This window comes from Pteropus alecto, unplaced genomic scaffold (assembly GCF_000325575.1).
Source record: "Pteropus alecto unplaced genomic scaffold, ASM32557v1 scaffold98, whole genome shotgun sequence".
Lineage (NCBI taxonomy): Eukaryota > Metazoa > Chordata > Mammalia > Chiroptera > Pteropodidae > Pteropus > Pteropus alecto.
The window spans coordinates 9,227,314-9,239,136 of record NW_006443570.1 but is presented as its reverse complement, the minus strand read 5'-3'; the positions used below and the strand labels follow the sequence as shown (position 1 = coordinate 9,239,136).

Below are 11,823 nucleotides of genomic sequence, written 5' to 3'. Positions count from 1 at the left end.
CTCTAGCACCTTTTACTGAATGAATAAATGATTTAGAGAAGATTGCCCTTTCTCAAAACTCATCACCCTTCCAACAGCTTGTCTACTCTGTCTTCTTCACTAGACCATAAGCTTCTTGGGGGCAGACACCAAGCCTGTGTCACTCATCCCAGGAACCACCATACCTATCCCCTTGCCAGATGGACACTAGACTCTGGAGAAATATCTGTGAAGTGATTACGTGTCTCAGAGTTTTTAAAGACAATTCCCTGAGCCAACTGGGTGGTGCCACCAGAAACATGAGAACTGAATGGGCTCTTCCTGCTTTGTCTCTCCCAAATCCAGCTGGGAAATCAGGAGGTTTGAAGGGCAGGCATTATAGAGGGGATTCTGGGTGAGGAATCTCAGCCAGGAAGCCAGGCCAGGATTCTCACTGTGAAATAGGAACATTTTCAAGGGAAGTGACCCTCTGCTGGAACTCCTAAGTTCCAAGGTGGTCATTAACTTTGAATTGTTATACAGTATAAATAATTCGCCTGTGGAAAAAATTTAGCACTGACAGTAGTGCTACTTTTTTCATTAAAATCCTGAAATCTTGACTAATCTCAGCTGTACTCAATCCAGACTGTACCATTTCTGAAACTTTAAAATATAACCTGTAGCCACCCCAGCAAAGACACCCTTTAACAAAGACAGGAGCCTAGTTCTTTAAAGGAAGGACCAATGGGAACATGGGGAATCCAGAACCTCCAAAATGATGACTTGGGGAAATAATTTGACTTGAATTATTAAATAATATGACATTATTTAATATAGTCGGATTAAATATCTATATCTAGTTGGGTTTAGTTTTCCGAGTATGTGTCATTTGGTCAATCTTCTTTAAATCATTTATTCACTCATTCAGTTACCACTTGAGTGCCTACTATACATTACCCTAGAGGGCAATAATCAAAGTGAAATAACTGTTTCTACCCACAAAGATCTTATTATCTATTCAGAGACACAGACGTGGGAAAAATAAGGGAATGACAATATATTTTTAACTTTCAAATTCCAAATGACACATCCAGCCCCTGTGAAGAGGTATACTCTGAAGAATCAGGTACAGCCTCTAAAGCACCAGTTCTATATTGTTTGTGCCTCTGGTTGTTTCCCATATAACCTCATATTTCAATGCTGTACAGGACTGTCTTCTTCTCTAAATTAGCAGGCATAAATGCAAGAGCCTTAACTCCATTAATTATAGCAAATTTTGTGACTTTTTTCTAATCGCCTTACCTAGAAACTCAACATTCTTAGTATTCTCAGAGTTCTTAGCAAATTATCAAATGCCATTTAAAATTATGGTTTGCATGACAACATTTCGTGTTGATTCTCTGCTCAAAGACTATAATCTTAGTGCTTGTGTTTCAACTTGATCTTTAGAACATGTGGCATTTAAGTTAGTTTATCTAAAATTAAACTTCAGCTATATTACTAATAATATTTTAATGGTAAGTTTATGAAGTATGCACTTAGTTGCATAATTCTATCCATATGACAATGACTGGGATGGGGATATGCACATGGTTTAGAGAGACTCATGAGATGGTGTGGGATTAATGGAAAGAAATGCTGTGTTTTTGTTTTTGTTTTTGTTTTTTTGCGGGGGCAGGGGTAGGCTCAGCAGGAGCCTGGGAAGATGCAGGCCTACCTTTTGCTGTTAGCAGCAATCCTGCCACCAAAAAGATCCCTACATCAAAGATAACTTGAAGAAAAAGAGAGCTGAATTCTAATGTCAGTTTGAGCACCTGTACCAACCCCTACCTGAGGCCACTCTACACCTGGCCTTGCACGCAAGTGAGCCTGAAATTCTTTTTTATGTTCAAGTCTATGAGTTAGGCTGGATGTGACCTGTAAATAAAAAAGATCAAACAGATTCATTCTCACAAAAGGAACAAAGTAGGAAGGAAACTGCAGACAGGACAAATGTAAGCCATTCTGTATTTATTCAGTATTTAATACACATTCCTTCCCAGAGGGAAAACATACAATCTGAGGTATCCCATTTTAATAAATCCCCTGCTCTGGGTTTACATCCTGAATTTCTATGCCCATTAATCAAGGTTTGGTACTATCACATGTACACAGTAACTAAAAATTTTCCCTGAGATCATCAAGGCTGTGCCACAGAATATCTTGCCCTACCAAAATTCAGGAGAAAATACAGGAAACTAGTAGTCTTTTGGTAGTGGAGGAGGCAGACAACTTAGGTAGAATTCCTGAGAAAAAAGTATAGAGTCAACCCAGCCACTAATTAATATTTCCCTGGTGTGGACTCTTGTCAACATCTCCAAGTATTCTATAAGGGAAACTCACCTTATTGCATATAAAGACACTTTATCACAATGCTGTGTGCAAAGCATCTTGGCTAGTGCTAACTACCAGCACCATCTTGATGCCTCAATTGCCAATAAAATGCAGAGCTAGTGAGGTATGGACGGCCTTTCCCCAGTGGCATACAGGAAAGAGAAACACATGTTATTCACATTATGTACTAGGTCAGGCCTATAATGTTTTACAGAATGGTTTGAAATCAAAACAGCATGTGATCCTCCATGAGCAGGAATAGGAAGAGACTTTTTGAATTATCACTTCAAATCCCAGCCAAATCAAGTCACCAAAGCTTAAGGCAAATGGACATCCACATAGTCTTCCAGTCTTGGTGCACTGAGAGTCAGCTCTGCTGGGAATGCAACTTCCAGCAACCCCGCCTGAGTTGCAAGAAATCACATTCTGAGCAGGATCCAGTTTGCTAGGATCAGTCATTCTTACATTTTGTTGTCACTCTTCTACCCGCCCATCCCCCTAAGATGACACAATGGAATGATTGTGTTCCTTACTGAGGACTTCCCTTTTTAAAAATAAACAAGCAGAAGTTTCCCTAATGTGACCCATTTTCCATAGTAGAAGAAGGCAGCCGGTCCTGGGGTGGGGAGAGTGGGGAAGGAAGCCGGGCGTCAGGCATACGCACGCTCCGAGCCGATATGCCAGAGAGTATGCCGGCCTCTGAAGACGGGAAAAGCGAAAGGAAGGCTGAGCGTCCATGGGGTGTGGCACTTCTGGAGACATTATTCCATGGACACAAGGTTCCCAGTTGCCTTTCTTAGTTTTTCTTGAGGTAGGTCTTACAGGCTTTGGCCATGTCTTCCAAGAAGTTAGGAACTCCATTCTGCAAAGCAAAGCAGACTGTCATTTCTAGGGCCTCATAGCAATCACTCCTGATTCTTTGGGATGTGGCTATGGTAAATAAAGATGACTTTTGGAATAAGAGAAGACTGTAGGACCTTGGGCTGGATTTCGACAGAATGCTGCCACAAGTAGTGACAAAAGGTAAGATCTAGGGAGGAGGTGAGACTAGACGACAGAGGCCACTGTCACAAGCCAGTCTTAATATTTTGATATTTGCTAGTAAAAAGTTAAGACATTTCTGAGACACCATTTCTTGGAAAACAGGAGATGGGATTGGGCTGGGTTGTTCAATTCTTCCAAAGAAATGAGAGAAAGGACTTGCTGTAGAGAATTAGGAAATGGTAAGGATTTGGGGGCAAGAGGAAGGATATATTACCGTTTAGTTAGTGTTGGGCGTCATGCAAGACTTTTCCCAAACATTGTCTTATTTACCCCCACTCTGTGAGGTAGGTAATATCCAACTCCATTGGGAAAAACTTGATGGCGTCCATAGATTACACAGTCAGAGCAGGGTCAGGACTCAAACTTGCATGGGTTTGACACAAAACCTGTGTCCTTTCTCACTCTCCCAGAGAATCTGTTGAGCCCTCCAGCCAGTAAGCAGGACTTGCACAAAGCAGGCTGAATGGTCCCCATGCAGCCAGGCTCCTAGGCAGGCTCGAGTAATCTGGGCTACCATTGTAATTCCCTGCCCTGACAGAACAACAAGACAAAACAACAATAACAAAACTGGAGGCTTTCCCTAGGCTTGGAGACAGCCAGCCGGTCGTCTCCCGAGCCAGGTCAGACTGTCTTACTCCTCCATAAGCAGATACAGGGTCCAAAGGCACCACTGTTCCTACAAGGAGCACCCTATTGTCTGGAGGTTCCAGAGAGTGATCCTGGCGGGGTCTCGGGGCGCCAGCAGGGAGGGGCTGGCGTTCCAGCTAAGGATTCTTTGTCTTTTGTCCCAGCCTCATCCTGGGTGTTGGCAACCCTGTCCGAACCGTGGTCACTCAACCAAGCCACTTCATAAAAGAACCTCATTAGGCTTGAGACAGCGTGTCTTTTCGGCCTGACAGCCCCATGGGCTAAGTCAACATTTGTCAAACACACTTCCCCCTCCTGCCTCCTGGGATCTCACCTTGGTGGCCCAGTTAATGAGCCAGGACGGAATTTGGCCACCCGGGTTATCGAAGTAATACATGAAAACTAGAGGGGGAAAAGAAAGGACAATTCAGAAGGAGAAAACACGTTAGAAAGATACAGCAACAAATCCTGCAAACCTTCCCCCTTTCGATTCAGACCCAGAAAGTAAGGAGGGCGGTAACACGTAATTCATGTGGGCTTCTCTCGTCTGCCTTGTCTTTGGGAATATTCATATACAAAAATTTTTGAAAACATAGCCACAGGTACATTTTGCTGCTATTTATTAAAAGCCTGGCAAGTGCTAGACATTCGGGATATAGTCTCTTATTTAATTCATTCTCTCACTCATTATCCTAGCAATCCGAAGGAGCTGGTGAAATTCAACCCCAGAGTATAAATGATAAAATGGGAACTCAGAAGTTAGTTGACATGTCAAGGTGACAGGTCTAACAAGCATCAGAACTATAGTTCAGATTTTGCGTCAGACGCAAGACCACACATTCCAGCAGGGCAGGTGGCTGTATGCCCAGCTCTCCGCCCCCAGCTCTTGTAGTTTGAATTCAAGGTAGGCAGGCCCTGAGTCTCTGAGTTTTTGCTGGGCCGGAGCTATGTCCCTGAGATAGTCCTGTCAGCTCTTCGCCCACCCACAGGCCCAGTAGCAAGGTACCCACATGACTAGCCTGAAGTCATTTCTAACCCTGATTGATGTTCTGATTTTATCTGGACAACGGAAGAGTCAGTAAAGAATGGAGTGAATTAGATTTAAACATCCACCTTGCACTCTAGTCAAGTTTCAGGGACGAATTGAGCCTCTCCCCAGGCGTCCATCCCTAGGTTGTTCTGCACCCCTACCCATTCTCTGATCTCAGGTAACAAGCATCACGCATTTACATGCCTCACAATCAGCACGGCCTTCACACGAGTGGCCCTGGCCAGTGCACCAACATGAGCCCTGGCTTTACCTTTGCTCCCCTTCTTGCCATCGCTCTCGATTGCCAGGCACTGCTTGTACCCCTTCACCCGGATCACTCCTGGCCTCTCGGCGAACTGTGGCACAGAGGTGCTCTGAGCCAGGACCACATGGATCTTCCGTCCTTCCACATCCAGATCTCGCCGCTGCCGGATGTAGACATACTGCACCACCAGTCAAGGCATGACATCAATGCCAGCATTTCAGATGGGGAGAAGGAAAGCCCTACGAGCTCTACAAGCCTGAAGCAAAGGGAGGGCATTCTGTCCTTCCCACTTGGCATTTCTACCCACATATATGGTACTTTAGTTACCTGCCCTGTCTCCCTACCTGCACTGCTGGATTGTGCCTCATACCACCTGGTATTCTGTGAATGATAGCATGATGCTTTTAATTATGTGGGGAAGCCACTCCTCATCTCTCCAAGACGGCACTGGGAGATATCAGAAGATTGGTCACCCACCAGCTCTGTGGTCCTGGGTTAGTTACTCAACTTCCCTGAGACTCAGTTTCCCTGTGAAGGAAAGGGGAGTAACATAGTCCAGAAGATATGCTTGGCGGGGGCATTACAGAAGGACAAGCAGAATAAGTACTCGATAAACAATGAGGTCATTCACTTTGTCTTGCCCTCCTCCAAAGCTCTAATTACTGACCTCTCTACACAGAGGACAGTCCAACAATGTTATAACTGGTGATCATAGGAAGACACACGAATACCTGAATATTTAGCAGGCAGAGGTCCTCTCTGGGTTAACACTGGTTCACCAAGAATAACAAAATCATTTCATCACAGCAAACACAGAATAACCACTGTCTATGGCACTATTCTAGGAAGATAACCTTAAGAAACAATAAGAGTCCACTTGTTGAGAGCCCTCACAATGTAATGAACATTATGTGCTTTACATATAGCATCATTTTTGATCCTGACAAAGTCCCTGTGAGTTCAATACAAGCATCCCCATCTTACAGTTGACAAAATTACATCAGAGAGGTAAAGAAACTTGCCTAAGATCCCATAGCTCGGCTGAAGTGACGAAACCTGAATTTGAACCCAGATGTGGCTTCAAAACCTAGTTAGGCTTTCATAGCTTGACAGAGCTCAACTTTTTGTGCATTATACTTTCAAATGACAGAATTTTAGGTTTAACACTGGAAGGAATTAAAAGCCTAAGGCAGTGGGAAAAAAAAAAAATCACTCTCAGTAGAACACAATTACACTTACTATAACAGCAACAACCACAGCCCCATGACACCTCAGAGTCTACACCCAGAGCTGTCCCACCCTTCACTAAGGCACCTGCAGGGTGGTCTATTACCCCCACTCTCTATGTACTGATGAGTAAAGTTCTTAAATGTTTTAGAGGAAAAATAATGTTGCTTTGGCTCTGGTTTTGGTTTTCCTCTCTCCCACATCACAGCAAATACTGTCCTACTTTCTCCCATCATTTACTCAGTTCATGTGATAGATATCACCTGACACTCCACCGATAAAACATTAACTTGACATATTGATTAAAGTTTGGCAGAGGTCTATGAAGGGTTGGAAGGTCCAGTGTGCCATAGCTGAGGCCCAGCGATGTGAAAGGGCTTTTCCAAGGTCACATGGCAAACCAGAGAATGGGCACACACTCGACCTGGGATCTTTCCTCTAAAACTAATGTTTCTTTTTCAATCACTGTACTATTATCTAGTCTCAAAAATTTAACAACCCTTGTTAGAGAGACATAGATGCATATATAAAGACTAAGAAACTCATTATAGGATTGTGTGACATTGGAAAGCCAATGAAATAAAAGTTTAAGGAGTCCCAAGTGTCCACTCCTAAAAATACCTACCTAGCAGTGTCCCTGTGAGGTAAGAGAGGTAGGATCATGGCTTGGTCAAGACTTCTATCTCTGGAGACAACTGGACCTGGGTTCCGACCCGCCTCTTCCACCCACCAGCTGTGTGAACCCAAGCAAAGTTGTGAACTTCTCTTTGCCTCAGTTTTCTTAACTGTGAAGTGGGGGTCATGATGCCTACCTCACACAGTTGTTGGCAGGATTAGAGAAAACCACATAAAATCTAAGGGAGTAAGTAATCCACCAGTTGCTGAGCTGTATGCAAACTATCTAGCAGTGTGTGGGAATTGTACCAAGAGATAAAGCCCTATAGAGTTTATTATCTACTCGGGGCCAGGGTAAACACATATACTTAGACACAAAAACGCATACAAACAATACACATAAAACGCACCCACATTCTCCCTCTCTTTCTAGAGAATAATTGTTTAGAACATACAAACTTATAGAATGTTAGAGCTAAAAAAGATCCCAGCAATCACCTAATTTCAGTGATTTCCAAAATGTAGTTTTTAATCCACAAGACTCTCTGCTAAAACGATCCTAGATAGAAATTCAGTGTGTGAAACACCCAGCTGCTGTGATTAAAGAAGACAGGGAAGGAGTCAATACACTGCCTATCAGACATCCTACCCCCAGCCTGCCCACCCAGCAAATTTCCATCCCACCCTCCCACGCTAGTCTTCAACAGGCTTCTCAGAACCTTGGAGTGCCAGCTAAAACGCCCCACATTTCCATTCAACCGCTTCACATCATAAACAAGGAGATTGAGGGGAAGAAGCACGTACCCAGTATCCAGAGCCAGTAGTCAAGGAGGAATCACTGTGGATTCAATAAAACAGGAAGGGGAATAAGAGAGCTGGAATTGTGGGGGCCTGAGTTCCAGTTCCCTCTCTGCCACTAATCACCTATATGTATGTCTCTGTCACTTTACATCTTTATTGATTGAGGGAGTGTATCAAACATTCTTCATCAAAAGTTCTTTTCGGGTCTCTAATCCTGTGGCTCAATAATTTTAAGCCCTAAGAAAGCTCCTAGGAACGTACGAGCTTCCCTCCAATGACCACAATTATAGATGCTCCACGTGGTCAGGCCTAGAAATCACACTCTGAGGTCTCCTTAAAGCCACATAAGGAGCAATACCTTTAATAGAAGCTTCTGCAAGAACCGAAGACAACATCCACACCTGCTGGACGTACCACCATCGGGCGATGGACATGGGGCACAGCAGCACTTAGAAAGCTGATTGATGATACATCTTGAGAAAGGATACATCCCTATTGGACATGGGAAAAGGGTATTTCACTTCCCAGTAGACCACAATCTTGCCGTCACATTCTTTTTCATAGAGTTCTAAGGAGAACAAAAGAAGCAATGTATCTGGAAGCCTCTTTGGCTTCAATAAACAAGAAGCTTACATACTATGACCTTGTAGCGTATGATAAACCACTAATGCATAAGGCACAGAATTCTAGAAAAAGTCAGGCAGATTCATTACCACTGAAAGCTTGTTGCTTAGGTGCATAGTCCAGTAGATATAAAAACATAGTAAAAATGAAAGAACCCAACAAAATTTGTCTATCTCATAACACAAGTTTCTCCAATAGAATGCAACGAAACACAATCAGGCATCCAAAAATAAAATTTCAGGTTTTAAAATCAGGGTAACCACCAGATGTCACTAGAGTACCAATAGTTTTGCTTTTGAGCTGTTTCCTCCCTCTAGAATTTAGGACAGTACAGCTGGCCCCGGACTGAGTCACCCAGTCTAATGTAGTTAGCTGCAAAATGAAGGTATCTTTCCTAAACAGCTAGAAAATGGCATAACAGTGGCTTCTCTCCCGTGTTTCTTTACACTATTCCACAGCTACAGTAACCAAATCTCCTTAACATTCTATCATGCTATTGTGTGCAGGTAGCAGCCAAATCATGGAGGGAGATAGCAAAGGAATTTAATAACATGCACACTCTCCAACCCTAAGCTGTACAGTGAGCTTCTCCTTAACCATTTAGAGAAGAAGCCAAACCAAGGCTGCCGGAGTAACCAAGAGAGTCCCTTGAGATGCTGATGAGGAAAATGCATTAAATTAATTCAGCTTTTAAAAGAAAATATATTAGAAGTAGACGGTGGATTAAAGAGCTTACCAGCCCATTGGTGCCACAAGAGGCTGAGACACTTGTTTTTACATGCTCAGCACTGACTCTCCTTCAGGGCCTCACCCTTCCCCTCCTTCTTGACTATGTGGTTTAAGCAGAACTGACGCAGCAGTAGTTTCGGGACTGGGGAAATGAGCAAGACATGGCCATGGGGATTAGTTCAGGGGTAGTGCTTCTGGCCAGCATCTTAGCTTGCCACTCCAGCAGGTTTAGGCTGAAAAGTGGTTAGTAAAGGCTCACAGGTAGCTCACAGAATATCCAGGAGGACCAGAGTTAGGTTTAGAACCTGAGGATTGTTCCAGAGAAGCCAATCTGCTGCTGCCACTGAGCTAGACACCATAGCATGACCTGTTGATGCTAGGTACAAAACATCAGATCTCTGAAACCATTTACCCCAAAGTCAGATGCTTAGCTGTGACCATCAGATGATTCTGCATGCTGCCTGCTTCCTCGTGTTACTCTTCCCAAACTGAATCCACATGTGCATCTTATGGCCAACTTCTATATCACATGACTGAACCATGGCTGCTAGGGAGACTGGGACAGTCTGGTTTCACCCTTGGATGGGTGAGCATCATAATTCCAGATAGGAAGGGTATTTGAAAAAACTAAGTGATGCAAAACCATGACAAATGTCCACCGGAAATAAGCACATGGTCCATGCTGAGCCAACAAGAACCAATCCTGGAGCTCTGGCTGCCATCAGTAAGAAAGTGGAATTCTTGTTCTGGTTTCTCCGGGGTTACTTATATCAGGGTCCCCAACTTCCGGGCTGTCGACTGGTACCAGTCGGTGACCTTTTAGGAACCGGGCCACACAGCAGGAGGTGAGTGGCGGGCAAGTGAGAGAAGCTTAATTTTATTTGCTGCCACTCCCCAGTTCTAGCATCATCCCCTCTGCTCCGCGTCATACCATTAGGCATTAGATTCTCATAGGCGCACCGTTCTCTGGTGCCAAAAAAGGTTGGGGACCACTGATTTATAATTTAAGCCTGGATCTTCTGATGGCTATCTTTACCATGACATAGGAATCTGCCTGAGAATTAGGTCAACACAGAAGAAAAGAGTCAAGAGATGAAGTAATTATTTAAATATTAGATGCAACTGTCCTAGAAGCCAGAAACCCATGGAGTTTCTAATGCCTTGAACCAGTAAACTCTTTTTCCTTTTCTTACACTAGTATTTGTTAGCTTTTGGTTACTTGCACCCAAGAGTTCTGAGCACAGCAAGGGTCTTTCAGAGTTTCTGTGCCCCTTGGCAACTGCAGTTCTATACCACTGTGACTGAGATGGCAGAGGCCAACCCCACCTCTAGCGGCAGGAAGGTCCCCTATTTAATGCCTTTCATAACTATCCATCACTTATAGGGTGAAATCTAAGAACTGCAGGATGGTAGCCAGTCTAGGCCCTTGGGGATGTGAACCCCCTTCTCACCCTAGCTCCAGATTCTGCTATCAAATAGCTCACGGTTTTGAATACTGTTTCATGCTGTTTCACGCTCTCCTGACTTGACTTCATGCCGTTCCCTGGGCCTGGAATGCCCTGGCACCAGACATCCCTTTATCCTCTCTCTTCCTCACATATATGTATTCTTTTTGTTTATAAAACTTTGATTCAACTTCTAGACGCCACCTCCTCTAGGAAGCCTTCCATGACACCTAGGTATATAGGATGGCAACCAACTTACAGAGAGAAGTAGCCCTGAGAGCAAACCGGCGCATATGCAAGGAGCCCGTCCTAGGAATTGCATAGGCATAGTTCAGCCCAGCACTTAAGACTTCTATGCCAAAATTAAAAATGAAACATAATACAGAATTTAAACCTACTGCTTTATACTGAGTAGGATAAATAACAATAGATTCTACTTTCTAATCGACTTTTTGAAAATAGCAGGTGTTTCTCACCTTTAACATTTTTGTCCCACTGTTTTCTATAGTCTATGTCCATGTAGACATCTGCGAGCAGAGCTGGCGGGCAACTCTCCAGGACACCGAAAACTTTATACTCACAAAGTCCAGTCTCCTGTAGAAACAGAACAGGCAGAAACAACCTATTGATTCCCAAACCGATAGAGCTGGGTTACGTAGCATATGAAAAACAGCTGAGGATGGCATTCATGCAATACCATTTACTGAGCACCTCTCTGTGGTCTTGGTGATACAATATGGTGAAAAAGCAGATGAGGCCCTGCTCTCATGGGTCTTGAGTTCGCCTAGACGCATCCGTGGTGGAGGTAGCTGTAACCAGTATCCAGCTAATTTAAGTAGGACATGAAAGGAGTGATGTGATAATTGGTGCTTGATTTGGGAGGAGGAGGTTTTACATAATCGGATGGTCAGGAAAGGCCTCTATGAGGGATAACATTTATCAGAACATCTTGTTTTAAATACTAAAAGGAACCATTCATGGGAAGGTGGGGAAAACCCAGTCCTAGAGGGGAAGGCCCTCCGACTGACTGGATCGGCATGCCCAAAGAGCAAAAAATCAGGGTGTGTGGAGAACTAGATGGGGGG

The 11,823-nt window shown here is 43.8% G+C and overlaps 1 protein-coding gene across 3 annotated transcripts in view; it reads right to left on the bottom strand.

Annotated features, from left to right (window-relative positions):
- Positions 1 to 1,951: 1,951 nt before the first annotated feature.
- Positions 1,952 to 11,823, bottom strand: part of PCTP (phosphatidylcholine transfer protein) — a 23,641-nt gene continuing 13,769 nt past the window's right edge. For all 3 annotated transcript variants that reach the window (XM_006924855.3, XM_015599087.2, XM_025041814.1), the window contains 5 exons: positions 11,215 to 11,332; positions 8,429 to 8,508; positions 5,304 to 5,475; positions 4,337 to 4,404; positions 1,952 to 3,193 (listed from right to left, as the gene is read on the bottom strand). In XM_006924855.3, the coding sequence (XP_006924917.1) occupies positions 3,128 to 3,193; positions 4,337 to 4,404; positions 5,304 to 5,475; positions 8,429 to 8,508; positions 11,215 to 11,332 (504 nt within the window). In that variant the 3' untranslated portion in view covers positions 1,952 to 3,127. The remainder of the gene's footprint in view (positions 3,194 to 4,336; positions 4,405 to 5,303; positions 5,476 to 8,428; positions 8,509 to 11,214; positions 11,333 to 11,823) is intronic.